Source organism: Eimeria necatrix, genomic scaffold, assembly GCF_000499385.1.
Source record: "Eimeria necatrix Houghton genomic scaffold, Enh_scaff360, whole genome shotgun sequence".
NCBI lineage: Eukaryota > Apicomplexa > Conoidasida > Eucoccidiorida > Eimeriidae > Eimeria > Eimeria necatrix.
Genome location: NW_013654103.1, coordinates 1 through 27,500, shown reverse-complemented (window position 1 = coordinate 27,500; position 27,500 = coordinate 1). Strand labels below are relative to the sequence as shown.

Below are 27,500 nucleotides of genomic sequence, written 5' to 3'. Positions count from 1 at the left end.
ATGCTGCAGCAGCAGCAAGTTCAGCAGCAGACCCTGCAGCAACAAGGGTCACACATGGTGGTGCCGCGGCAGCAGCACTTCATCAACAGTCAGCAATACCCTGCGTACGACAGGCTCCAGCAGCAGCAGCAGCAGCAGCTGCTGCAGCAGCAGCAGCAGCAAGAAGGAATGTACAGCCCCTCAGGCGCTGTTTTGATGCCTCTCTCTCCTAGGGCAGCAGGCATGAGCTGGCAGGATAAGTGGCAGCAGCAGCAGCAGCAGCAGCAGCTGTTGGCGATGCAGCAGCAGCACCTGCAGCAGCAGCAGCAGCACGTGCAGCAGCAGCAGCAGCAGCACATGTACCAGCAGCATGCGCCGCACAGTCCCTACGCGAAGCACCAGCTGTACCCGCAGCAGCTCCCCCACGACTATCAGCAGCAGCAGCAGCTGGGTCTGCTGGCAGCGCAGCAGCAGCAGCAGCAACAGCAGCTGCTGCTGCTGCAGCAGCAGCAGCAAACCCACGAAATCCGCCACCGCAGCGACTGCTTCCCCTCTGCTTCTGGGGACTCCAACTACAGACACTGCAGCGACCCGCAGCAGCAAAGGGGGGCCCCCTTTGGGGGCCCCCCCAGGGGCCCCACCACCACCGTTGAAAGCCTCCAAAGGCGAATCGAGTGAGCCTTTTGCTGCTGCTGCTGCTGCTGCTGCTGCTGCTGCTGCTATAGCTGCCTTTACCGGCGCTGCTGCTGCTGCTCCTGTAGTTGCCGTTACCGGCGCTGCTGCTGCTGCTGCTGCAGTTGCCGTTACCGGTGCTGCTGCTGCTGCTGCGTAGTTGCCGTTACCGGTGCTGCTGCTGCTGCTGCTGCCGCTATAGTTGCCGTTACCGGTGCTGCCGCTGCTGCTGCTGTATTTGCCTTCACCCGTGCTGCTGCTGCTGCTGCTGCAGTTTCCATTACCGCTGCTGCTGCTGCTGCTACATTATGCGTTGCTGCTGCTGCTTCCGCGATTGCCGCTGCTACACGTCAGCCAACGGTGCTGCCACTGTCCAGCGGCTTCGCTGCTGCCGCTGATCTGCTGCTGCTGCTTCTTATCTGCTGCTGCTGCTGCTGCTGCTGCTGCTGCTGCTGCTGGGTGTTCAGGGCTGTGTCGGCGCAGGCAGAGGCCCTGAGGGCTTCACTTGCTGCTGAAGCGCTGCAGGGCCGCAGCAACCCAGAAGAGTGGAGTTTGGTGCTGCAGCAAGAGGAGTTTGTTTGTCTGATGCAGCAGGAGCAGCAGCTGCTGCTGGAGATCCAGCAGCAGCAGCAGCAGCAGCAGCAGGCCCTGCACGTGCAGCAGCAGCAGAAGCAGCAGCAAGAGCTCCGCGGCGACGGAGCTTCGGCTCGCACTCGAGCCAAATCTCACGTAACAACAGGTACGCAGCAGCAGCAGCAGCAGCAGCAGCAGCAGCAGCAGCAGCAGCAGCAGCAGCAAATAGACAAGGTGCTGCTGCACACCCACGTAAGTCCAGAAAGCAGCAGCAGCAGCATACCCATTGCTGCTGCTGCAGTTGCTGCTGCTGCGGCTTCTACAGGAAGAGCAGCCACAAAGTCTGGGCGCGATTCACCGCTTCGAAGAAGTTCTGCTGCTGCCTGCAGCAGCAGCAGCGCAGCAGCAGCAATTGATGATGTCGATGACAGGAAATGGCACTCGTATGCAAGCAGAAAGAACCGCAGCAGCAGCAGCAGCAGCAGCAGCAGCAGCAGCAACGGAGCAGCAGAACGGGAAGGCTCCAGTGCGCGGACTCCCGCGAGCCGCGAGCAGCAGCAGGAGCTGCAGCAGCAGGACCTGCTGCAGCATCCGCTGCAGCAGCTGCGAAGCCTGCGCAGCAAAGGGCAGCAGCAGCCTTCGCGGTCTATCTCGAGCACATTGGGTCCAGCAGCAGCAAGGAGTCCTGCTGCTGCTTCTCCGCAGCAGCAGCAGCAGCAGCGGAAGCCAGTGGCCGCAAGGACCCGCAGCGCTGCTGCTTCTGCTGCTGCCACACCTTCAGCTGCTGCTGCTGCTGCTGCTCCTTCTCGCGCTGTGTCTCGCAAGATAGCAGGCAGCCGCAGGCCGCTGCCCAGGACAGCAGCAGCAGCAGGGTCTGCTGCTGCTGCTGCTTCCAAGAGTTCTTCCTTCAGCAGCAGCAACAGGGCCGGAAGACAAGCTGCAGCAGCAGCAACTGCTGCTGCTACCCGGCCCTGCAGCAACACCAATCGCAGCAGCTGCCGCCCCTCGCTGTGGCGCGTCAGCAGCACTGCAGCACTGCAGTCAGAAGCAGCAGCAGCAGCAGCAGCAGCAGCAGCACCTTGGAGCAGCAGCAGCAGCGACGCCGATGAGACACCTACGGCTGCTCGGCCCCTCCGCAAACAGAGTGGCCTCCCCCGTCCAAAGCCATCACCAGCAGCAGCAGCAGCAGCAGCAGACAAGAGCAGCAGCAGCAGCAGCAGCAGCAGCAGCAGCAGCGGAAAGGCCAGCACCAGCACTGCAGAAGGTGCAGAGACCTCAAGCCAGAGCACTCAGCAGCAGCAGCTTTCTGGTGAAGAGGCCGATGCGTCGCCTTACAGCAGCAGCAGCAGCAGCAGCAGCAGCAGCAGCAGCAGCAGCTTGCCTTTGAAGCTAAGGCGTAGTCTCTCTCCTCTGTCGCTAATCAGCAGCAGCAGCAACAGCAGCGGCCCGCGGTTCCGCAGCAGCAGCGCCTCGCGCTCTCGTCAGCGGCCACTTGCTGCTGCTGCTTCTGCTGCTGCTGCTGCTGTTCAGCTGCCTTTGCTGCCTTCTCGCAGCACAATGGGGGCTTCTGTGTCTCTAGAAATAGTCTCTTCTGCTGCTTTGCTTCCGTCTGCAGCAGCAGCAGCAGCAGCAGCACCTGAAGAAGCAGCAGCTGCTGCGACCACTGCAGCAGCAGCACCTGAAGTAGCAGCTGCTGCTGCTGCAGCAGCAGAAACAGAGGGGCCACCTGCGCCTGTTTCTCTTCTTGATATTGAGACTCTCAAAAGGAGACAAGAGACTCATCTCTATTTGCAGCAGCAGCGCGAGCAGCAGCTGCGACTGGCGCTGCAGCAGCAGCAAGAGCAGCAGCAGCAGCTTGAACAACAGCTGCTCCAGCAGCAGCAGCTCGAAAAACAGCTACAGCAGCAGCAGCAGCAGCAGCAGGCTCGCCGCAGCAGCTTGGCTGCTGTCACAATCGAGAACAGCCTTTCTATTGCTGCAACAGCAGCAGACACAGAGCAGCAAGCAGCAGAAGCGCAGCAGCAGGCACAGCAGCAGCAGCAGATGCAGCAGCAGCACCAGCAAGTGCTGCAGCAGCAGCAGATCCAGGGTCTTGCCGATGAGGCTGTCAGCACTTCTACGGACGACCCAAGACACAGCAGCACCGGCAGCAGCAGCAACAGCAGCAGCGGCAGAAGCAGCAGCAGCAGCGGCAACAGATCTCCGCTGCTTGAGTCTTGCGTCTCAGGAGAGACTTCAGCGGACTCCGTCGCTGCTGCTGCAGCAGAAGAGCTGCGTCATCAGCAGCTGCAGCAGCAGCAGCAGCAGCAGCAACTGCAACAGCAGCAAGTGCAACTGCAGCAGCTGCAGCAGCAGCGACTGCAACTGCAGCAGGAGCAGCAGGAGCAGGCACGCCAGCAGCAGGCCCAGCTGCTGCAGGTGCAGGAGGCGCGAATGCATCAGAGCAATTTGCTGCTACAGCAGCAGCAGCATCCACAGCAGCAACTGCAACAGCAACAGCTCCACGAACAACAATTGCAGCAAGAGCAGCAGCAGTTGCAGCAGCAGCAACAGAGGCAGCAACAACTCGAACAGGAGCTGCTGCAGCAAAAGCTGCAGCGGAAGCTGCAGCAAGAGCAAGTACAACAGCTGCAGCAACAACAGCTGCAGCAACAACAGCTGCAACAACAACAGCTGCAACAACAACAGCTGCAGCAACAGCAGCTGCAGCAGCAGAAGCAGCAGCAGCAGCAGCTAGAGCAGCAGCAAAGGATGCTGCAGCAACAGCAGCAGCAGCAGCTAGAGCAGCAGCGGCAGCAGCAGCAACAGCAGCAACAGCAGCAGCTGCTAGAACAGCAGCAGCTGAAGCAACAGCAGCAGCAACAGCTAGAACAACAACTAATACAGCAGCAGCAGCAGCAGCAGCAGAAGCAATGGCTGCAACAGCAAGAGCGCGAAAAGCACGAGGCCGCGCAACAGCTGAAGCAGCGGGAGCACCAACGCCAACAGCAGCTGCAGCAGCAGCAGCTGCAGCAGCAACAGCTGCAGCAGCAACAGCTGCAGCAACAACAACTGCAGCAGCAGCAGCTGCACCAGCAACAGCTGCACCAGCAGCAGCTACAGCAGCAACAACTGCAGCAGCAGCAGCTTCAACAACAAAGGCTGCAGCAAGAACAGCTTCAGCAGCAAAAATTGCGGCAACAGCAGTTGCAGCAACAACAGCTGCAGCAACAGCAGTTGCAGCAACAGCAGCTGCAGCAACAGCAGCTGCAACAACAGCAGTTGCAGCAACAGCAGTTGCAGCAGCAGCAGTTGCAGCAACAACAGCTGCGGCAGCAACAACTGCAGCAGCTGCAGCAGAAACAGCTGCACCAGCAACAGCTGCAGCAGCTCCAGCAGCAGCGAATCCGGCAGCAACGAATGCAGCAGCAACAGCAGCAGCAGCAGCAGCAGCAACAACAGCTTGCTCTCCTGCAGCAATTGGCAGAGCCTGTCGAAGAAGAGGTCATAATTGCCAGCGGCAACTCCCAAGGTAAACCCTAAAGCCTTTTTTCCCTCAGCAGCAGCAGCACCTGCAGCAGCAGCAGCAGCTGCAGCACAGCAGCAGCAGCAGCAGCAGCAGCAGCAGCAGTTTTGTGTGGGGTGTGGGCTCAGGCGAAGAGAGCCGCTCTTGGCTTCGCGGGATGTCTCTGGATGACTGCGTTTTAGATTTGATGCAGCGGGGCCTGTAAGCCCTAAACCCTAAACCCTAAACCCTAAACCCTAAACCCTAGCTGCGCCCCCCTCAGCTGCAGACCCTAGCCGTAGCGCCCCAAACCCTAGCGCTGCTGCGCTAAACCCTAAACCCTAGCCTTGGGGCCTCAGCCGCAAACCCTAGCCTTGCTGCTGCCAGCCGAAAACCCTAGCCGCAGCGCCAAACCCTAAACCCTAAACCCTAAACCCTCGTGCTGCGCGTCTGCTGCAGGGCCCCCATGTCGCGGCTGACAGCAGCAGGGGAGCAGCAATTCACAAACTTTGTTGCTGCTCAGCTGCGCAGCAGGCAGCAAGCAGAAGCAAGAGAACTTTCAAGAAACATAGAGCGGCAGCAGCAGGGGCTTCCCAATGGCATTACTCCTTTTGTTGCATGCTACGCAGCAGCAGCAGCAGCAGCAGCAGAAGCTGTGCAGACTCCCCGTGCTGCTGCTGCTGCTGCTGCTGCTGCTGCTGCAGCAGGGCCTGCTGCGGCTGCCGCGGTGTCGCCCGGTGCTGCAGCTGCCGCAGCAGCTGGAACGGCTGCCGGCGCACACCACTCGCTGCTGCAGCAGCAGCAAAGCTGTGCTGCGCTGCAGCAGCAGCAGCAGCACATGATGATGCTCATGCAACGCGAACAAATGGCGCAGCAGCAGCAGGTCCAGCAGCAGCAGCAAATCCAGCAGCAGCAACAGCAGCAGGAGCAGCAGCAGAGGCCTGCCGCCCGCGGATGGCTTGCTGGAGTTTTAAATTGGATGAGCGCATCCTCTTCAACGCAGAAACAGCAGCAGCAGCAGCAGCAGCAGCAGCAGCAGCAAGTTCAACAGGTAGCGCAGCAGCAGCAGCAGCAACTGGTTATGCAGATGCAACAACTGCATCTTCGTGGACAGCCCCAGCAGATGCTTGTCAGCCAGCTGCCCGAGCAGCAGATGCTGCTGCTGCAGCAGCAGCAGCAGCAGCAGCAGCAAGTGCTGAGGCCCTCTGCCTCTTTGCCTTCGCTGCATGCATCGCGAAGAGCTCCTCTGTGGATGTAAAGGGGCAGCAGCAGCAGCAGCAGCAGAACGTGAACTGTTGCTGCTGATGCAGCAGCAGCAGCGACAGCAGCAGAAGCTCATTGCAGCAGCACAAACAGCCGATGCTGCTGCTGCTTCTGCTTCTGCTGCTGCTGCTGCTTCTTTTTGGTTTAGAAGGGCCCCTAGGCCCTAGACTTGACTTAAGCCACAATGGTGTAAAACCCCAAACCCTAAACCCTAAACCCTAGCTAGCTCCTCCCCTAAACCGTATGCTCCACTAAGCTGTAGCCCTAAACCCTAAACCCTAGAATGGGGAGTTTCTAAACCCTGCAAACCCCAAACCCTCGCCGCGCTAAACCCTAGACGCTTTGCCGCAGCTCTTCAAAACCCTAAACCCCTGCAAACCCTAAACCCTCGCCGCGCTAAACCCTAGACGCTTTGCCGCAGCTCTTCAAAACCCTAAACCCTAGCTCGACAAAACCCTAGGGTTTACACTTATGATTAAAAGCCCAAATGCCGCAAAGCCCCAAACAAGTAAAAGCCAAAAGCCATGGAGTGCTGCATGCGTACGGTGCATGCAGAGGCAGCAGCAGCAGCAGCAGCAGCAGCAGCAGTGCCTGCTGCTGCTGTTGCTGCTGCCGCTCTTGCTGCAGTCTTGAAGTGTCGCATACCCATGTATCGTTGCGCTGCTGGTAGCTGTTCCCACTGCTGCTGCTGCTGCTGCTAGGTATTGCTGCTGCTGCTGCTGCTGCTGCTGTTGCTGCTGCTGCATCGCCCAGCAGCATGTTAGTTGTCTGCTGCATTGACCGCAGCAACAAGGGCATTTATGCCCTTCTCGATTTGCATTCTGTTGCTGCACGAACATAGCAGCAGCAGCAGCAACAGCAGCACTGCTGCAGCAAAGGCACGTCCAGCAGCAGCGGCCTAAACGCAGCAGCAGCAGCAGCAGCAGCAGCAGCAGCAGCAGTTACCTGATGAGGTGAAGCTTCGGAAAAGCCATAAGTCGCCCTTCTTGGACATACCTGCAGCCGCACAAAACGCTAAACCCCAAACCCTAAACCCTAAACCCTAGGAAAGCAGCCCAGCCTCCTTCGCAGCTGCTTCAGCCTTCTGCTGCTGTCCCTGTGCTCCAGAAGCACAGCAGCAGCAGCAGCAGCAGCAGCAGCAGTAGTGCCAGCAGCAGACCCCGCTGCAGTGCCTCAAGTGGGATAGACTCAGGTGAGGGTTTAGGGTTTAGGGTTTAGGGTTTAGGGTTTAGGGTTTATGGACCAAGTAACGTCTTCCAAAGACTGATCATTCATGAGCTTCAAATGCTTCCAGTGCAGCTTTCGGGGGCAGACAGTGATGTCCCCAGTGTACGGCTGCACCGCAGCAAACCCTAAACCCTAAACCCTAAACCCTAAACCCTAAACCCTAGAACCAGTGGCCTGAGTTGCTGCAGAAGCAGCACGCGGCTGCTCCCGACGTTGCCGGGAGCTCGCAAGTTAAAGGACAGCCAACTGGCAGATGGCTAGCTACCTGGTTAACTAGCTAGCTAGCTAGCTATGTGGCTGGCTAGCTAGCTAGCTATGTGGCTGGCTAGCTAGCTAACTATCCAAGTGGCTAGCTAGCCATCTGGCTACTTATCTTGCTGGCTGGACAACTAGCTAGCTAGCTAGCTAGCTATTTAGTTGGCAAGCTAGCTAGCTATTTAGCCAGCTAGGTGGCTAGCTATTTGGATAGATAGCTCGCTTGCTAGCTAGCTAGCGGGCTAGCTAGCTAGCTAGCAGGCTAGCTAGCTAGCTAGCAGGCTAGCTAGCTAGCTAGCTAGCTAGGTAAGTGTACCTGTAGAGCCAAAGACCTGGCGTTGATGCCGCGGAGAGTGGGGCTGACGTTCAGCAGCGCAATGAGGCGCAGCAGAAACCGCTGACAAACACACCAAACCCTAAACCCTAAACCCTAAACCCCAGGCCCTAAACCCTAAACCCTAAACCCTAAACCCTAAACCCTAAACCCTAAACCCTAAACCCTTACGAGGTGCTCCTTTAAGAAAACTTCGAGACCCGATAAAATGAAGCCGCCGCGCCACTGACCGCCAGCGCCTCTCCAGCTCACCTGTCAGAATACCAGCACCTAAACCCTAAACCCTAAACCCTAAACCCTAAACCCTAAACCCTAGGCGCAGTGTTGGAGGAAGCGAAGAAGCCAGCAGAGGGAACGCACGAACCCAAACAGCAGCAGCAGCAACAGCAGCAGCAGAAACAGCAGCAGCAATTCGAGCAGCAGCAGCAGCAGCAGCAGCACTTACAGGCCTTCCTGCTTCGCCGTGAGCGCGTATTCCTGAGAAAGGGAAGACATGCGGGTTAACCTGCAGCAGCAGCAGCAGCAGCAGCAGCGGCAGCAGCAGCAACAGCAGCTGTACAGCAGGTGCAGCAGCAGCCACAGCAGCCGCAGCTGTAGCTGCTGCAACAGGTGTAGCACGTGTAGCGGCTGCTGCAGCAACGGAGGGTGCACTCGCAGCCGCAGCAGTGGTGCAGCAGCAGCTGCTGCTGCTGCACCCGGTGCTGCAGCAGCAGCAACAGCAGCTGCAGCAGCAGCAGCAGACCTGCGAGACAATAGAAAAAAGGGCCCCGCAGGCAGCAGTGAGGGCCTTGAGGGGGACGTCGCCGCTGAGGGAGCCGTCGTGGAAGTAAGGAGTTGCTGCTGCTGCTGCAGCAGCAAAAAGATTTAATTTGTTGTCTTTGTCTCTTTCCAAAAGAGGCATTGGAAGAGTCAAAAAGGGAAAAGCGCAGGAGCAGCAAACAGCAGACCAGACCACCACGTTCGGCGCGTTGCGGTAGTTCAGCAGCTGGCAGCAGCAGCAGCGCAGCAGCAGCGCAGCAGCAGCAGCACAGCGGCGTGTCAACTGCAGCAGCAGCGGCAGCAAAGCAGCTGGCCACCCGCTGCAGCAGCATAGCAGCAGCGCCATAGCAGCGAGCCAACTGCTGCCGCAGCAGCAGCAGCACTACAGCAGCTAGCCAAACGCTGCAGCAGCAAAGCAGCAGCAAGCCAGCCACCGCAGCAGCAAGGCAGCTAGCCAGCTGCAGCAGCAGTATAGCAGCAAACGAAGTGCAGCAGCAGCAAAGCCCATAATGTGCTTCTCGAATAACAGATTTTCTTATTAGTCAGCCAGCTACGGGGGCCGCGAGGACAGCCAACAGCCACTTGCTGCTGCTGCTGCTGCTTCTGCTGCTGCTGCTGCTGCTGCTGCTGCTGCTGCTGCTGCTAGTGTTTGGGGTGTCTGTGCAGCTCACCTGCACTTCTCCGTCTCTGTCTGCTCTCGTCATCGCAATGTTAAGAACACTGAAGGCCAAATGCAACAATTGAAATAATTATAATTAATTAATTAATTAATTAATTAATTAATTAATTAATTAATTTGTTAGTTAAATAATTAATCAATTAATTATTTATTATTTAATTAACTAGCCAACTGCGCCAACAGGAAAAGTATTCTAAAAAGGGACAAAAGAGGGGTAAAGGAAGATAAGGAATGAAATAAAAGCACAAGTGATAAAGAGGAGCAAAAAGGAGATTAAAGAGGGCAAAAACAACCCGGAAAAAGCCAGAAAAAAGACAAAAAAGGATAAAAGGAGATAAAAGGAAACAAAAGAACACAAGAACAGAAAAAAAGAGACAAAAAGGAGTTAAAATGACAAAAAAAGGACAAAAAAAAGACAAAAAAGATAAAAAAGACAAACCGTCCGGTGCGTCTGTACGCCTCCAGAAAGGTAATATCGCTGAAGAGCTTTTGGGAGGCAGCCACCCAAGCGGCAGTGTCGCACATGTATCTGAAAAAGCGGAAAATGGAGAACTTTGCGCGAAATAAAATGCAATTTGGAGAACATTTTCGAAAACTTCACTCAATTATCATTTGTTTGGACTTTATTTGAATTAAAAACGCGAAAAAACGGCGCCGCCGGGACCCAGAAAGCCGCGGCGGAGGTGTACATACACCGCAAACTGTGCATGCAATTAATGCAATTAATGCTTTTCTGCACTTCTACTTTTAATATACTTCTTCACTTTTCTGTCTTTTATAAATCTTCATTTTCAGGAAAATCCAAAAGACAAAAATGGCATTTAAATCAGCCGCGTTCGCCGGCCCGTCACTGAGGTGTATGTACACCTCAGGCCCGCAGGGCTACAGGCAGCTGCAAAAGCGCTTTTCTCGGAAAATAAATATAAATAATATTTAATTGGTGTAAAATGCATATTTTAAAAAGTATAATTGGGCATGCATGCAGCACAAACGCATGCATTTACATACTATTTATTTATTTGTATTTGCACAAATCGATAATATTCAAACATTTTTGCATGCGCCATTCTTAAAAGCTGTAAATTTATTTAAATGCTTTTGCATGCAAAGCGAGATAAGCAAAACTGCTCTAAGTATCCACGCCGGCGTCAAGGTAAAAGCAAACAGCAGCAGCAGCAGCAGCAGCAGCACTACCTGCAGCAGCACTACCTGCAGCAGCACCAGCAGCAGCAGCACATTCAGCAGCACTACCAGCAGCAGCAGCACCATCAGCAGCACTACCAGCAGCAGCAGCAGCGCCATCAGCAGCACTACCAGCAGCAGCAGCAGCAGCTGCTGCTGCTGCTGCTGCTGCTGCTGCAGCAGCAGCAGCAGATGCAGCAAAAAGGGAAGGCTCACCCCCTTTTGACAACATTGCAAATTCGCACAAACCAGTTGTTGGGGGAAAGGCCCCTGAACGCCTGGTGTATGTACACCTCCTGCAGCTCCTTCCGCAGCTCCGAGTCCGTCCGAGTCCCCAGCCAAGCAGCAACTGCTGCTCCCGCGCTGCACCCAGCTATCACCTGCAGCAGCAGCAGCAGCAGCAGCAGCAGCAGTGGCAGCAGCAGCAGCGGAGAGTGGAGTTGCGTCGAGGGCTGTGGGACTCGTACGCATGCAACAGAGGAGCAGAAGCAGCAGGGGCAGCTGCAGCAGCAGCGCGAGGCTGACGGGTTGCGGCAGCAGCAAAGCAAATGATCAGCAGCAGCAGCAGCAGCAGCAGCAGCAGCAGCAACAGCAGCTCACAGACGGCAAAAGGTTTTCTCCTGTTTCATTATTGAAGAGCAGCGCCTCAATTAGGCCGAAGTGGTGAAGTCCCAGCATGGCTCCGCCTGCAGCAGCAGCAAAAGACGCAGCAGCGCAGCACGAGCTGCAGCAGCAGCAGCAGCAGCAGCAACTGTTGCTGCTGCCGCTGCAATGAAGGAGTCCGTCTTTGAACGGCTCAGAGGCAGCACTAGCCGCAGCAGCAACCGGATGGGCAAAAACAACAGCAGCAGCAGCAACAGCTGCAAGTGCAGCAGCAGCAGCAACAACCACCGCGATCGCAGCAGCATTAGCAGCAACAAGAGCTACAACCAACGTAAGTGCAGCAGCGGCAGCAGCAAGCAACAGCAGCAGCAGCAGCAGCACCATCATTAACATCAGCACCAAAAGCAGCAGCACCACCACTATCACCAACAACAGCAGCAGCACCACCACCACCACTACCAGCAGCAGCAGCAGCAGCAGCAGCAGCAGCAGCACCAGCAGCAGCAGCAGCAGCAGCAGCAGCAGCAGCAGCAGCAGCGGACCGCTGAGGACCAAAGCAGTGGTTTTCCACTGGCTTCTGATGTCTTGGACAGTTTGCTGCAGCGCCTGCCGCAGCTGCGGGTCGAGGTGTACGTACACCCCAAGTGCAGCAAGCGCGAGCCGCAGCTCGGAAAGAAATTCTTCAAGTAAGTCTTTTGTTCCAAAGTAAGAACGACTAAATAAAAAGAAATAAAACAATTAAATTAAAATAAATTAAATTAAATTAAATTAAATTAAATTAAATTAAATTAAATTAAATATTTAAAATCCAGTAATTGCATTTGAAAAAGAAAAAGAAAAGAATGTTTCAAAAAGAATTTTTTGCTGAGTCGCCATGCGGCAGAGCTGCACCTTTATTCCATTTTCAATTTAATTTAATTTAATTTGATTTAAGTTAATTTAATTTAATTTAATTTAATTTAATTTAATTTAATTTAATTTAATTTAATTTAATTTAATTTTAGTTTTAGTTTTAACTTTGCTTTTATTTTCATTTGCTTGGTTTTATTTTTGTTTCTTGTTCATGTTCATGTTTGGGGATAACTTTATTTTTGAAATATATTTTAAAAAGATATTTTTATTTTGTAAATAAATAAGACTCTGGATATATTTAATCTATTTATAAATGAATAAATTTTTGTTATAAAAAATATTTAAAAAAATATATATTAAAAACGTATTTTTAGAAATATATATTTTAGAGAATATTTGCATTCTGGAAATATTTTTAATTATAAGTTTGCAAATTAAATACTTTATTTGTTCGTGTTAAGAAAATAAATATTTTATTAAATCACATTTACAAAATAAATACTTTATTTGATTATAACTAAAATAATAAAATACTTTTTTAGATTTTATTTGCAAAATAAATACTCCATTAGAAGCCATTCAGGATAAAAGTTTTTCATTAAATCGCTTTTACAATTAAAAGTATTTAATTAAATTATATTAAAATAAAATCATTTTGTCAAACCACATTTATGATTAAAAGTATTTTATTAAATCACATTTATTATTAAAAGTATTTTATAAAATCAAATCTAAAATAAAATACTTTTTGTTAAATCACATTTAAAAAAAATACTTTTTGTTAAATCACATTTAAAACAAAAACTTTTTTAATTGGACTTGAAGTTTTAAAAAGGATATTTGCATGCATGCATGCATGCATGCATGCATGCATGCTTTTGAATTTCTTGGAAAGTATAAAAAAGAATTTTAATTTACTTTAAAATAAATATATTTTAATTTAATATATTTATTTTTAATCTGTGCAAAACTTCAAACATTTTATTTCATGAAGTCCAAAAACATTACAGAGATGATGATTTAAATGGCAAGAGCCCCTAAACCCTAAACCCTAAACCCTAAACCCTAAACCCTAAACCCTAAACCCTAAACGCTAAACCCTAAACCTTAAACCCCAAACCCTCCGCCCTACCCGGTGAGCGCCAAACCCTAGGCCCTGCATCCCCCCTAAACCCCAAACCCCAAACCCCAAACCCCAAACCCTAAACCCTAAACCCTAAACCCTAAACCCTAAACCCTAGACCGACCTGTAGAGCGCCTCTTTGAGTGCTGCTTGGGCGTGCCCCTGGAGGGCCTCGAGGGTTTCTTGGGCCAGGTCTTTGAATTGTTTTTTTTGTCTTTTTTCTCTCAGTCTTTGGAGAGACATTTTAACTCCAATTGAGTCAAAAAGTTTGCTTTCGGGTTTTCTTTTCCAGGCATTGCGGCCCGTGGCTGCGTCTAGCTGCTGCGCTGCAGCAGCAAAAGCAGCAAACGAGCGGCAGCGCTGCAGCTGCTGCTGCAGCTCGCACAGCGACACGCCGCCGGGGCCCCACACGCCCCGCAGCACCCGCAGCGGCAGCAGCAGCTGCTGCTGCAGCAGCTGCAGCAGCAGCAGCAAGCCCCTCCACGCGTCCCCCGCCCAGCAGCGCGCCACGGCCCCCCAGCTGCGCGTTCCCGCTGCTGCTGCTGCAGCCCCCGCTGCTGCTGCTGCTTCTGCTGCAGCAGCAGCGGGAGCCCCCGCAGAAGACGCAGCAACGGAAGAAGCAGAGGACGGAGAAGCAGCAGCACGAAGACATAAAGTGCTGCTTCGCAGCAGACACAAAAGAAAAGGAGACAAAAGATTGGCAAAGCAAAAAAGAAATGACTGTCTCCTTTGAAGACACGGCCTGCTGCCCACAGCAGCCGCTTCTTCCTGCTGCGGCCGCGGAACTGCTGCTGCTGCTGCTCCAGTGCAGCAGCAACAGCGCGCTGCGCAGCAACTTGCCGCTGCAGCGGCGACAGCCGCAAGTCTTGCTGCACTCGAAAAGCCACTGACAGCAAATCCACGCTGCATGCGTTTGCTGCTGCGTCTGCTGCCAGCGCTGTTGCTGCTGCTGCTGCTGCTGCTACGCTCTGCGCAGTCACGCTCGACGCCGGCGCCCCCACCGGCGCGCTACTCCTGCTGCTGCTGCTGCTGCTGCTGCTGCTGCTGCTGCTGCTGCTGCTGCTGCTGCTGCTGCTGCTGCTGTTCTCCTCCGAGGTCTCCCTGCAGTCCTCGAAGGCCGTGGGGGAACTGCTGCTCCCGCTGCTGCTCCCGCTGCTGCTGCTCCCGCTGCTGCTGCTGCTGCTGCTGTAAGGAGACACTTCCCCTGAACTCAAAAGGGCCCCGCCCGGGTCCTCTGCTGCAGGCGAGAGGCCCTTAGAGGAGGCTTGGCCAGCAGAAGCAGTTTGCTGCTCCCTAGTCAAGGAAGTGCTGCCGCTGCTGCTGCTGCTGCTGCTTTTATTGCTGTTGCTGCTGCTGTTGTTGTTGCTGCTGCTGCTGCTGGGCGTGCTGCAGCTTGCAGCTTCAGCTGCAGTGTTAGGCAAGCCATTTGCCCTGTCTTTGTCAGCTTCTGGCAGCTGCAGCTGCAGAGGAGGCGCAGCAGCAGCAGCTGCTGGAGCAGCAGCAGCAGCTGCTGGAGCAGCAGCAGCAGCTGCTGGAGCAGCAGCAGCTGCTGCTGCTGCGGGCAACCCAGCCGAGTCTTTGCGGTCTCCAGAGGCAGCTGCTGCGTGACCCTTGCGCCGAGCCATTTGCTGCTGCTGCTGCTGCTGCTGCTGCTTCCGTTGTTGCTAGTATTTGTCTGTGTAATGCCTGTGGGGCTGCTGTTGCTGCTCCAGTTGCTGCTTCCGCTGCTGCTGCTGCTGCTGCTGCTGCTGCTGCTTCCGGCGTCGCCTTTGCGGCTGAGGGGACGGCGATGGCAGCGCGGTGGGCAGCAGCATCAGCAGCAGCTGCTGCTGAAGTAGCTCGCGCTGCAGTCTTCCCTGCTGCTGCTGCTGCTGTTGTTGCTGCTGCTGCTGCTGCTGCTGCTTCCCAGATCTACAAACCAGAAGCCCTGCAGGCCTGCTGCCTCTAGAGCGCCCCACAAGCCAAGTATGTGACGTGGGCCCCGTTTGACAGAGTAGAGTTGCTGCCAATGCTGCTGCTGCTGCTGCTGCTGCTGCTGCTGCTCCGGTTGCTCCTGCTGCTGCTGCTGCTGCGGTTTCTGCTGCTGCTGCTGCGGAGGCTGCTGTTGTTGTTGCTGCTGTTGCTGCTGCGGCTGTTGTTGTTGCTGCTGCTTCTGCTGCTGCTGCGGCTACTGCTGCGGCTGCTGCTGCGGCTGCTGCTGCTGCTGCTGCTGCTGCTACTGCTGGCAACGCCGTTCGACCGAAGGGCTTCTTGAGCCGCTCGCTCTGGTGAGTTGTTGAAGCTGTGCTGCAGCAGGTGCAAACGCTTTTGCTGCTGCTGCTGCCGCTGCTGCTGCTGTTGCCTGCTGCTGCTGCTGCTGCCGCCGCTGCTGCTGCTGCTGCTTCCGCAAGGTTGACAACGAACTGCCTACGGTAGTTGTCTTGACAGATCTGCGAGGAGAAAAGACAAAAAAAGAAGCACACTAAAAAAACAGCTGCTGTGGCTCAGCAGCAGCAGCAGCAGCAGCAGCAGCAGCGGCAGCAGCAGCAGCGACCATTCCCGCAGCAGCTGTCGCTGCTGCCGCTGCTACTGCAGGAGCGCTTTTGCTGCTGCTGCTGCTGCGGGCTTTGCAATGCTTTGCCGCTGCTGTCTTCTGCGATGCTCTCACAGGCTTATTTCTCTCCAGGAAGGCAGCAGCAGCAGCAGCAGCTGCTGCTGCTGCTGCTGCAGCAGCAGCAGCAGGAGGGGCCCCTGGTGTCTGGCGTTCGGCCGTGGACAGTGTAGTCGGCGCCCGGGGGTCTGGCGGCAGCAGAGCGGTGAAAACGAAAACAAAAGAAGTAAAATCTCATTTAAACTTTTATTTTGAATTAATTTGATGAAATTAAATGCAAATAATATAATTTAAATAAATACCAGCTTCAAATCAAGGCCAGGGGGGCCGGAGGCGCGCGGGCGGCGAGTGGCGGCGCCGGCGGCGACACCTTGAGGTGTACGTACACCGGGCGGTTTGAAGCCGTTTTTCTTTGAATTTTTAATTTAAAAAAAACAAATAAACTTTATTTCCAAAGACGGAGTTCTGGAGAGGGTTAAATCCAGTGTTTTGCTGCGGTGTACGTCCGCCGTGGCTCGCTGCGACCGCTGCCCGCTCTGCCTTCTTTCCCTCTTTGTCTTTCCGCTTTCCCCGAAATAATACCATTTCCTTCCATTTTCTTTTCATTTTCTCCCTGCTGCTGCTGCTGCGGCCCCGCAGCTCCCCAGTGCACCTTCTGCTGCTGCTGCTGCTGCTGCTTTCTCCCCTTTGCCCCCCTACAGCTGCAGCAGAAGCTCCTTTTCTCCCCAAAAGGGGCCTCAGGGGGCCCCCAGAGACCATGAAGACCCGGGGGCCCCCAGGATGACGGCCACGTTGAAAGGGTCTTCTCCCGGGGGCCCCCAAGGGGGCCCCGGGGGGCCCCCGGGGCCTCGGGGGCCCCCTGCGCCCATTGGGGCCCCCGGAGTCCCTTCTTTGAGGCCCCTTGGAAACAGTCTGAAGAGAGAGGGGCCCCCAGAGTATGGGGGCCCCCACCCCTTGGCAGGGGGGGACCTAAGGGGCCCCCGGGGGCCCCGGGGGCCCCGGGAGCCTCGGGGGCCCCCCCCTAGACATGAGGGCCAGCGCAGCCTGCAGCAAACTGGCCAGGGGGCCCCCAGCTCTGCGGGCCTTGCAGGGTTGGGGCCCCCAGGGCCTCTTGAGGCGGGCTGGCTGGGGGGCCCCCCCGCGGGCGCCTCTGGGGGCTCTCCAGAGGGGCCCCCAGGGGCCCCTGGAGGGATTTATCAGAGCCATGGGGGGCCCCTTGAGGGTCCTGGGGGGCCCCTAGGGCACCAGGGGGGCCCCCTGTTTCACAGCCCCGCCAGGGGGCCCCCTGAAGGCCCACCCACAGCTACTGAGAAGTCCCGAAGGGGCCCCGTAAGCTCTTCCTCTAGAGGCCCCCAGGGGGGCCCCCATGGGGGCCCCCATGGGGGCCTCCATGGAGGCCCCCCGGGGGGCCCCCAGGGGGGCCCGCATGGGGGCCTCCATGGGGGCCCCCCGGGGGGCCCCCAGGGGGGCCCCCACGGGGAAGGTTTTGTTTTGGGAGAGGAGGAAATGCTGCAGCTAACTGTGAAGCAAATGTTGCTGCTGCTGCCAGCTGCAACAGCAGCAGCAGTACACGAATCTCTGAAGCGTTTGCTGCTGCTTCCAGAGCCCCGAGCAGCAGCTGCAGCGGCCCTCGAAAGGTCCTGCTGCTGCTGCTGCTGCTGCTGCAGCAGCAACAACAGCAGCAGCAAAGGGGCTGAACAGCAGCTCCGCGGCGCAGCTGCGCCCCACACAGAGCTTCTGTGGCAGCAACACCAGGGGCCCCAGGGGCCCCAGGGGCCCCAGGGGCCCCCAGGGCCCCCGGGGGCCCCGGGGGCCCCCGAGGGGCCCCCAAACCCTCACAGCCTCCGCTGTCTCCAGGGGCCCCCCAGGCTTCAGCAGCAGCAGGGGCCCCAGCAGGCCCAGGGCCTCGAGGAGCAGCAAACTCTCCAAGGCCCCAAAGGTCCATGGGGGCCCAAGGTCCATGGGGGCCCAGTTTGAGAAGGGGCCCCAAGGGCCCCCCGGACCCTCTTTTGCCCAGGGGCCTCAGGGGCCCCACTCTGCGCAGGGGCCCCAGGGGACCCAATTACTTCAGGGGCCCCGGGGGCCCCTGGAGCTCCAGGGGCCCCGGGGCCCCCTGGGGTCCCAGGGGCCTCAGGGGCCCCCAATAGCACAGTCCGGGGGCCCCCCCTTAGGGCGGGGGCCCCAGCCGCGGCCAAGGCTTTGTGGCCCGAAAAGGGTCCTGGGGGCTGAGGGGCCCCAGGAGGCCCAAAAGGCCCACAGCCCTGAAGCTTATAAAGCCTCTCAGGGGCCCCCAAGTGGGCCCCAGGGGCCCCCAAGTGGGCCCCAGGGGCCCCCAAGTGGGCCCCAGGGGCCCCCAAGTGTACCCCAGGGGCCCCCAAATGTGGGCCCTAGCCCGCAGCAGGTCTCGCCAGCTGGAGGCCCCCAAGAGGGGCCCCCTGCTGCTGCTTGCTGCAGTGAAAATGGCCCCGAAATGGGTGCTGCGTCGATAGCCCATCAGCTGGGGGCCCCCCATAGGGGCCCCCACTATGGGGGCCCCCAAGGGGCCCCCCGGGGGGCCCCCAGAGGGGCCCCTCTGGGGCCTGCTGATGGCTGGCAGGTATTTCAGGGGCCACTGCAGCAACAGGGACACAGGGGGCCCCACCCTCGTGAAGCCGAGCAGCAGAAATGCGAGCAAGTTGCCCCGCAGCAGCAGCAGCAGCAGCAGCAGCAGCAGCAGCAAGGACGCCTGCCTCTAGAGGTGCAGCAGCAAAAGAAGGAGGAACAGCAGCAACAGCAGCAACAGCAGCAACAGCAGCAACAGCAGCTACAGCAGCTACAGCAGCTACAGCAACATCAGCAGCAGCAGCAGACGCAGAAGCAAGAGCAGCAACCGCAGCAAGAGCAGCAGCAGGAGCAGCAGCAGCAGCAAACAGTGCTGCTTAGCTCTCTTCCAAAAGAGCCTCAGCTGCTGCAGCCACAAAGGGCCCCTCTACCCCCGAGGCCCCGACCAGCAGACCCGGGGGCCCCCGGGGGGCCCCCCATGCAGAGGGACACAACTGCTGCAAGCAGCAGTTGGGTTTCTGAGGAAGAGTCACTGCAGCAGCAGTTGCAGCAGCAGCAGCTGCTGCAGAAACACTTGCTGCAGCAGCAACTGCAGGAGCAGCAACCGCTGCAACACCAGCAGCCACTGCAGCAGCAGCAGTTGCTGCAGCAGCAACTGCAGGAGCAGCAACCGCTGCAACACCAGCAGCCACTGCAGCAGCAGCAGTTGCAGCAGCAGCAGCTGCTGCAACCGCAAAAGCTGCAACAGCAGCTGCAGGAGCAGCAACAGCTGCAGCAGCAGCGACTGCAGCAGCAGAGACTGCTGCAGCTGCTACAGCAGGAGCAGCTGCAGCAACATTTTCAGCAGCTGCAGCTGGGCTCTCGAGAGCAGGCTCTGTGGGTGCCACGTGAAGCAGCAGCAGCAGCAGCAGCAGCAGCAACAGCAGCAGCAACAGACGAAACAGTCTCCAGCGAAGATGCTGCTGGTACAAATCGAAGCAGCAGCACCGAAGATGAAGGAAGATCTTCAGCCACTGCGCTGCAGACAGCAGCGCAGAAGCAGCGGCAGCAGTGGCAGCAGCAGCAGCGGTGGCAGCAGCAGCAGCAGCAGCAGTGGCAGCAGCAGCAACAGCAGCAGCAGCAGCAGCAGCAGCAGCTATTTAGGAGCGTTGCTGAGGATGAAAGATACTTCGTGTCTCCTTGTGAGACTGCTGGGGGCCCCAGCAGCCCCGAGGGGCCCCAACTGGGGGGCCCCCAGAAGAGCTGCGCTGCAGCTGTGCTGCAGGGGCCCCCGCAGCAGCAGCCATCCACGACGGTGCAGCAGCAGCAGCAACAGCAGCAGCAAGAGGAGGAGCCTTACAAAGCGAAGCTGCGTTCTTATGAAAGTGAGCCGGAGCATCCACACTGGTGCGGCAGCAGCAGCAGCAGCAGCAGCAGCAGCAGCAGCAGCAGCAGCAGCAGCAACAGCAGCGCGCGCAACTCGCTGTCGCTGCCACCGCAGGAGCAGCAAATCGTGCCGACGATAGCCAAGATGCTGCAGCAGCGGGGCATTCTTAGAGAGGCCCCTTGGGTGTCCTCTTCCTTTCCAGCTGCTGCAGCAGCAAGCACCAGCCTATACAGCAGCAGCAGCAGCAGCAGCGGCAGCAGCGGCAGCAGCAGCAGGATGAGTCTGTCTACAGACTTGGGGCCTGGGTCTCAGGAGTTCTGCAGCATCGACGACGAGAACGCCCTGGGCTTCTCTCTGAATGATAAGGGGCCCCCAGCAGCAGCAGCAGCAGCAGCAGCAGCAGCAGCAGCAGCAGCAGCAGGGTCTCAGGGGGCCCCCGGGGGGGCCCCCACGGCAAGGGGCCCCTCAAGGTTCCTGCGGCGGCGCCCAGAAAGAGTTGTGCTGCAGCGCAGCAGCAAAGCAGAACTTCCGGACTTCTCTTACGTAACAAGTGTCGTAAGGAAAGAGTGCTGGCGACGGGCTAAAACGCAGCAGCAGCAGCAGCAGCAGCAGCAGCAGCAGCAGCAGCAGCAGCAGCAGCAGCAGGGGAAGCCGTGCACGCAGCGACACAATATGGAGCAGCAAACGCAACGCCAAGTACGGCCACAGCAGCAGATGCAGCAAGCCAAACGGCAGCAGCCGCAACAGCAACAGCAGCAGCAGCAAAGGCTGCAGCAGCAAAAGCCGCAGCAGCAAAAGCCGCAGCAGCAACAGGAGCAGCAGCAGCAGCAACCGCAAGAACAACAGAACCACTATCAAGAGCAGCAGCAGCAAATGCAGGAACAACAAAAGCAGCAGCAGCAGCAGCAGCAGCAGCAGCAGCAGCAGCAGATTCCAGCCAGGGCGGCGCTAATGCGGGCGCAAGCCGCACGGCTACTGTACGGGAAAGGCCCCCAAACCCAAACCCTAAACCCTAAACCCTAAACCCTAAACCCTAAACCCTAAATTTTGATTTGTAGGCGCTAGCTTGGTTTGTGTGTATCAAAAGGTGCTTTCCGCCTGCTGCTGCTGCTGCTGCTGCTGGAACTGTGGCTGCTGCTGCTGTGCTTGCTGTTGTTCTGTCTGCTGCTGCTGCAGCGCTGGGAGTCAGCAGCAGCTGCAGCAGCGCGTCGCCGAGAGGCTCAGGGGCGGCTCCTTGCTGCAGCAGCAAGAAGCGAACAGGAGGGCCATCGTTGCTGCTGCTGCTGCTCCTGCTGCTGCTGCTGCTGCTGCTGAGGCCCGGGCGCCTCCCCAAGACCCCATACACCCCAGCTCTGGCGCTGCAGACAAGGAACAACAGCCACAGCAGCAGCAGCAGCAGCAGCAGCAGCAGCAGCAGCAGCAGCAGCAGCAGCAGCAGCAGCAAATTGTGCTGCTGCAGCATGACATTATAGAAGAAGTAGCCCCTCCTTGCAGCTATTTGCCCTATTTGCCGCGCGGCCGTCGCCTCCTGACTGCCCCAGACGGGAGCCCCTCCGAGGGCCCCTTGGGGGCCCCCAAGGGGGCCCCCCAGGGGCCCCCCCAGGGGCCCCTCACGGGGCCCCCCCAGGGGGGCCCCCAGGGGTTTCCGCTGGAGGCGCCTACAGAGGGGCCCCCAGGGGCCCCTAAAGGGGCTCAGCTCTGCTGCCTAGGCCCTTGTGGGGGCCCCCCAGAGGGCCCCTTCCCAGAAACCCTAGAAGACCTCTGCGGGGGCCCCCGTGGCAGCAGCTGGGAGGGCCAGTGCAGCCCTCGCGGGGGGCCCCCTGGGGGCCCCTCTGGGAACTTCGCTAGGGGCCCCTCTATGGGCACCAATGGGGGAGTCACGGGGGCCCCCAACAAGGCCGGTAGGGGCCCCTATGGGGGCCCCAATGAAGACCACAGTGGGGGCCCCCATGGAGACCCCAGTGGGGGCCCCAGTGAGGGCCCCAGCGAGGGTTACGCTACGGGCCCCCCTGGGGGCCCCTCTGGGGGCCCCTCAGGGTGCCCCTCTGGGGGCCCCTCGGGGGGCCCCTCGGGGGGCCCCTCGGGGGGCCCCCCTGGGGCCCCTAGTGAGGGCCCCCGTTCTGATAGTGGGCGAAAGGGGTTTTCGCTGGCGGGCTTCAGCGCTTTGGCGATTTTGAGGGCTGCCAACAAAATGAAAGATATGAATAGAAAGAAGCAAAAGAGCTGCAGCAGTTCTTGTCCTGCGCAGGCACAAACAGAGTGTTAGTTTAGGGTTTAGGGTTTAGGGTTTAGGGTTTAGGGTTTGTGGATTTGGAGCTCGCGGCCGGAGCCTAGGGCCCCAAAGGCGCGCTGCAGCGAGGCAGTGTGGCACTTGAGGCCTAGGGTTTAGGGTTTAGGGTTTAGGGTTTGGGGCTTGCTGCTGCGCAGGGACAGATGAGGATGAAGAAGAAATATCTGGGGCGGAGGGCCTGCGCCAGTCGTACCAGGTGAGGCCTAGGGTTTAGGGTTTAGGGTTTGGGGCTCGGAACTGGAGTCTCCGGCCTAGGGTTTAGGGTTTAGGGTTTAGGGTTTTAGGGTCAGCAGTCAGGTCTGCGCCTGCGGTTCGCTGCATGCAGGAGTGCCCAGGGTAGAAAGCCCCGATCCGAAGGCGTCAATAAGCATGCATGCATGCATGCATGCATGCATGCATGCATGCATGCATGCATGTTTGCATGCATGCACACATGTATGCATGCACGCGTTTTTTAATTACAGGCGGCGGAACGCAACGGCTTTGCATGAGTGCAGCACGCGCATGCATGTATGCACTTGTTGCATGCATGCATGCATGCATGCGTTGCATGCATGCACTTGCTGCATGCATGCATGCACGCAACTTGCATGCGTTTGGGACTGGGGCTGTGCCGTTTTGGGAGTGTTTAGCTGCGGGTTCCCCTGAGTGATGTGGGGCTTTTTGGGGCTTTAAATAAAAGTAATTGTTTTATTGTCTTTAATAAATTGTTGCAGTTTTGTCCCCTGGCCCCGTAAGGCCGAGGGTTTACGGCGAAGAGCCTGGGCCTAGGGTTTGGCGCCCAAGGCCTAGGGTTTAGGGTTTAGGGTTTAGGGTTTACAGCTCGAGAAACTTTGCATTTGTTCCACTAAATGTCTTGGGGCCCTTCTATCCCCAACAGTTCGAAACTTTTCTCAAAAATTTGCTGCACTGCGCGGCACAGCAGCAGCCGCTCCGGGTGTACGTACACCTCACCAGCAGCAGGCTCCTCTCCCCCTCCTGATGGCCCTGCCCTGCGCAGGAAACCCTCTTCCCGCTGCTGCTGCTGCTGCTGCTGCTCCTGTTGCTGCTGCTCCTGCTGCTGCTGGCGTTGCTGCGCGGATGCGCTGCTGCTGCTGCTGTTGCTGCTGCTGCTGTTGCTGCTGCAGCCGCTGCTGCGGCAAATGATGTGCGAAGTTTCGTAAAAACGATTAAAAGTGCGGGCGAGGTCCAGCAAATAAGAAACGAGCACTGAGGGGTCGAGCGACGCTGCGCTGCGGTGTACGTACACCCCAAAACTCGCAGCCTTCGCCGCCAACCGCCGGCCCAACTCCGGCAGCAGGGGGGCCCCCTGGGGGCTGTTTGGGTTGGGGGCCCCCTGGGGGCCCCCTGGTGGCGCAGCAGTTTGTCTGAGGCCCTCTGCAAGCCGCAGCACACACGAGTGGGGCTCCGGGGTGCAGCAGCTGCTGCAGCAGCAGCTGCGGCAGCAGTAACAGCTGCTGCAGCAGCAGTTGCTGCTACAGCATCAGCAACAGCTGCAGCAGCAGCAAAAGCAACTGCAGCAAACTTTAATCAAAAAGTTAAACAAAAATCCCAGAAGCAGTAGCGCATGCACTGCAAACGATTTGTGACCATTTATTACTATTTATGTTATTTTATTTTCGTTTTCGAAGATTAATATTTTTATAAAATCAAATGGAATTAAAACATCCACCTCGTGTAGCACAGAGAGAAACAAACCGAAAAAGTAATATTATATTATTTCATTTTATAAATAATATAACATATTATTATATTGTCTTACTTCATAAATACAAAAATATGCTATTATTTTACTTTATGAATAAAACATCATTATTTTATTTTATAACTAGAATAATATTATTTTATTTCATAAGTAAAGTAATGGTATTTTATTTCACAAATAAAATATTATTATACTATTCCACCTTATAAACAAAATAATCTAATAAAATAAACAAAATAATCTAATAAAATAAAAGACAAAAAGACAAAAAGGAAAAAAACAATACCTGCACTGCAGCAAACTCGCCGCGCGCGGGCCCGGCCATACAAAAGAGGAAAAGCTGCTGCAGCAGCGCAGCCTGGCTTTTGCGGAACTCGAAATTCGGCAGAGACAGAATGGCCCAGCACCCACAGGCGCGCCGTCGCTGCAGCTGCAGCAGCAGCAGCAGCAGCAGCAGCAGCAGCAGCAGCAGCAGCGCAGAAGCAGCAGCGGCGGCAGCAGCAGCAGCGCCGCACACGCACAGCTGGATGGTGGCAGGCTCCAACGAAGCCACGACAGCAGCAACAGGGATTATCGCCGAAAACAGCAACAGCAGCAGCAGCAGCAGCAGCAGCAGCAGCAGCAGCAGCAGCAGCAGCAGCGAAAACTGCAGGAGCAGCAGCAGCTCACTAATAAGTTCAGCTTTTTCTTTGAGTTGGGCCCCATAGAGGTCTGGGCGCCTTCGCTTCAACTCGCACTCTGCAGACATGCGAATTCCAAACCCTAAACCCTAGCCCCTAAACCCTAGCTGCCAAACCCTAAACCCTAATCCCCCAGCCCTAAACCCGAGACCCACCTGTAGCCTCGAGTGCTGCTGCCATAAACTGCTGCAGACCTCCTGCTGCTGCTCTTGATGCAAGTTTGCTGCCGCTGGGGCTCTTCACAAGCCCCACACCCAAGTGCTGTACGTACACCTCACGCCGCTGCTGCTGCTGCTGCTGCTGCTGCTGCTGCTGCTGCTGCTGTTTATGCTGCTGTTCTCGCCGCTGCTGCTGCAGCTGCTGCCCATGCAGATGCCGCTCTTGCTCTTGCTGCTGCTGCTGCTGCTGCCGCTGCTGCTGCTCTTGCTGCTGCCGCTGCTGCTGCTGCTGCTGCTGCTGCATGCACTGCATAAGGGGGTTGGTTTGCTGCGCTACAATGACGAGGGTTTTGTCATTTATTATTTCCCTTCCCAGCAGAAACAATCGCCGAAAATGAGAAGCTTGCTGCTCGTCCGTTATCAGCAGCACCCAGTCGGCTCCGCTATCCACTCTGCCCGCAAACCCTAAACCCTAAACCCTAAACCCTAAACCCTAAACCCTAAACCCTAGGCCCTGAACCCTTGACCTTACACTTCCACTTTGGAAGCAGCACAAAGGATATTCGCTGCAAGAGCCTCACCCAACTCCTCGCTGGCTAGGGTTTAGGGCTTGGGGTTTAGGGTTTAGGGCTTTTCTGCATCAGGGGAGGGGCAGAGAGAGAGCGAAACAGCAGTTTAGGGTTTAGGGTTTAGGGTTTAGGGTTTACCGAGACTTGAGGGTGGCGAGGTCAGTAGCGATGTACGTGTACGTGCCCCCTTGGCGTCGAAGAGCAACTGTGGCGTTTTCTCGCTGCTGCTGATGCTGCTGCGACTGCTGCTGCTGCTCCTGTGGCTGCTGCTGCTGCTGCTGCTGCTGCTGCTGCTGCTGCTGCTGCTGTGGCTTCAGTTGTTGTCGCTGCTGCACTGACAGGCATGTGCGGCTAGGCACTGTCTGCAGCTGAGGAAGTCGGGCATTTAGGGGGCTCGTACTACTACTGCTGCTGCTGCTGCTATTGCTGCTGCCTATGCTGCTGCTGCTGCTGCTGCTGTCAACTGGCAGCAACAGACCCCGTGCTGCTAGTAAGTCAATAAGTTGCTGCATGCGCGGCAGCTGCTGCAGCTCGCCTTCTGCTGCTTGTGGAGACAAGCGAAGGAGGCGCAGTTGCTGCGCAAAGCGCTGCAAGCACACAGCAGCAGCAGCAGCAGCAGCAGCAGCAGCAGCAGCAGCAAACGCGGCGCGATTCAACCAGCAGCTGCGGGCTTTTTTGGTGGGAACAAAGGAGAAAGACGCAGCAGCAAACAGATAAGAGGCAGCAGATGCAGCAGCTCACCCGGACTGAAAACTGGTGAATTGCCTTAAGTGTTTTTGCTGCTGCTGGCGAGCCAAAGACTGCTGCAGCCAGCGACGCCAGGCAAGCAGCAGCAAAAGTGCTGCTGCTGCAGTAGACTTCCCTGCAGCTCTGAGCTCATACGCATGCAAACGACCCCCCTGCTGCTGCTGCTGCTGCTGCTGCTGCTGACTCTAAACAAACTCCAGCAGCAGCAGCAGCGACTGCCGCTGCAGCAAGAGCCTGTGCCGGCGCTGCTGTTGTGGCTGTGCGTTCTGTCATGAGTAATGCTGCTGCTGCTGCTGCTGCTGCTGCTGCTGCTGCACACCCACCACGTAAGCTGCCGTAAGGTCCACTTGGTCTCCTGCCGCCTTTTCCTTAGCCAGTGCCTGCCAGTCAAGAACAGCATCTGTTGCTGCTGCTGCATCTGCTGCTGCAGCTGCTGCTGCAGCTGCGCTGCTGTTTCGCTGCTGCAGTTGCTGCTGCTGTTGCTTCAGCGCCCTGTCAAAAGAAGCCATATGCGAAAGGAAGGCTTCTGCAGCGGCATCGGTTAAACTTCCTAGGTCTGCTGCTGCTGCTGGTGCCGCTGCATCTGCTGCTGCTGCTGCTGCTGCATTTGCTGCAGCGCTTGCTGCTGCTCGCCTCGTTAGGGGCGCCGGCCTCCACTTGGCCGGGGTAGCGGCAACAACAGCTGCTGCTGCTGCTTCCACCATTGCAGCAGGCGACATCCGGCTTCCGGCTCCTTCTTTGCTGCTGCTGCTGCTGCTGCTGCTGCTGCTGCTGCTGCTGCTGCTGCTGAGGTGCTGCAGCTGCCTGTACACTTGAAGGCCCCCAAGACAAACAGCAACGGGAATGCCGCAGTCTCCGAAGTAGCAGCTGCGGCGGACTCTCAAGCCGAAAAATTCTAGCAGCCTGAGCGCATGCAGAGCAGCAGCAAAGAGCTGTCAGGAGCTGCAGCAGCAACAGCAGCAGCAGCAAGAACAACAGCAGCAACGACCCCCAAAAAGTAGCCGAGGGCTCGAAGGGATCTGGGCTCTAAAAGCTGCGTACGCCTCAGGTGTATGCATGCTTCAGGTGTACATACACCTCAGGTGTACATACATCTCAGGTGTACATACACCTCAGGTGTACATACACCTGAGATGTATATACACCTCAGGTGTACATACACCTCGGTGCTGGCAAAAAGAAACGGCCCAGTTTTAGAGAAGTCAAGCAGGAAGCAAAAAGCAGCAGCAGTTGCAGTGCAGCAAAAAAAAATTGTTTTTATTAAATTGAAAGTATTATACAATTAAATGTAAAAAAAGAAACGGCATTTAGTGATTTTATAAACATAAAAGGATAATAATTTTTCTTTTATATTTACAGTTTTATTTTAAAAGCTATACAAAATGAAAATTCAAAGGCAGCAGCAGCAGCGAGGCAGACGCTCGAGACACCAGCGACTAGGGCCTAGGGCTTAGGGTTTAGGGTTTAGGGTTTAGGGTTTAGGGTTTAGACCTTGCTAGGCAGTCCCCGACCAGCGCCCCTCTGAGGTGCCCCACGTGAAGGTCTTTTGCCAAATTCGGCGAGAAATAGTCCAAGTGCAAACGCATGCAACAAAGCCCCAAAGTCTGAGACAAAACGCATGCAACAAAGCCCCAAAGCCTGAAACAAAACGCATGCAACAAAGCCCCAAAAGCCAGGCAAAACGCATGCAGTGAAACCTCAACTGTGACAAGAAATGCGTGCGGGCGCAGCCCCACAGAATCAGCAGCAAATTCCGCCAGGCAAGCAGCAGCAGCAGCAGCAGCGAAAAGAGCAGCAACAGCAGCAGCAGCAGCAGCAGAAGTCGCAGCAGCAGCAGTAAAGGTTACTGGTTTCACGCCCAGGCGGTCC

The 27,500-nt window shown here is 56.5% G+C and overlaps 5 protein-coding genes across 5 annotated transcripts in view; 2 read left to right on the top strand and 3 right to left on the bottom strand.

The window, feature by feature from the left end:
- Positions 1-5,966, top strand: part of ENH_00047230 (hypothetical protein, conserved) — a gene marked incomplete at both ends in the record, with an annotated part of 6,056 nt that extends 90 nt beyond the window's left edge. Inside the window, 4 exons of the mRNA XM_013581070.1 lie at positions 1-653; positions 1,119-4,735; positions 4,858-4,930; positions 5,168-5,966. The exon at positions 1-653 is cut by the window's left edge and continues 90 nt beyond it. Of these exons, the coding sequence (XP_013436524.1) occupies positions 1-653; positions 1,119-4,735; positions 4,858-4,930; positions 5,168-5,966 (5,142 nt within the window). The remainder of the gene's footprint in view (positions 654-1,118; positions 4,736-4,857; positions 4,931-5,167) is intronic.
- Positions 5,967-6,731: 765 nt separating this feature from the next.
- On the bottom strand, positions 6,732-14,610 carry ENH_00047220 (patatin-like phospholipase domain-containing protein, putative; the record flags this gene model as incomplete). The annotated part of the gene is made up of 13 exons (XM_013581069.1): positions 6,732-6,798; positions 6,917-6,967; positions 7,215-7,306; positions 7,770-7,850; positions 7,959-8,039; positions 8,233-8,292; positions 8,530-8,829; positions 9,218-9,266; positions 10,624-10,787; positions 11,008-11,093; positions 11,553-11,725; positions 13,110-13,311; positions 13,725-14,610. 13 exons carry the CDS (start codon positions 14,608-14,610, stop codon positions 6,732-6,734), a joined length of 2,292 nt encoding a protein of 763 aa, XP_013436523.1.
- A 39-nt stretch (positions 14,611-14,649) lies between these two features.
- On the bottom strand, positions 14,650-16,181 carry ENH_00047210 (hypothetical protein, conserved; the record flags this gene model as incomplete). The annotated part of the gene is made up of 2 exons (XM_013581068.1): positions 14,650-15,414; positions 16,158-16,181. 2 exons carry the CDS (start codon positions 16,179-16,181, stop codon positions 14,650-14,652), a joined length of 789 nt encoding a protein of 262 aa, XP_013436522.1.
- Positions 16,182-16,355: 174 nt separating this feature from the next.
- Positions 16,356-22,112, top strand: ENH_00047200 (hypothetical protein, conserved; the record flags this gene model as incomplete). The annotated part of the gene is given in 5 exon segments (XM_013581067.1): positions 16,356-17,549; positions 17,554-20,459; positions 20,659-21,743; positions 21,910-21,968; positions 22,098-22,112. Coding segments are annotated over 5 exon segments (5,259 nt in total).
- A 507-nt stretch (positions 22,113-22,619) lies between these two features.
- On the bottom strand, positions 22,620-26,534 carry ENH_00047190 (arginyl-tRNA synthetase, putative; the record flags this gene model as incomplete). Its single annotated transcript, XM_013581066.1, has 6 exons — positions 22,620-23,149; positions 24,147-24,215; positions 24,313-24,767; positions 25,023-25,471; positions 25,626-25,754; positions 25,955-26,534. Coding segments are annotated over 6 exons (2,212 nt in total), but the record flags the coding sequence as incomplete, so codon positions are not given.
- Positions 26,535-27,500: the final 966 nt, after the last annotated feature.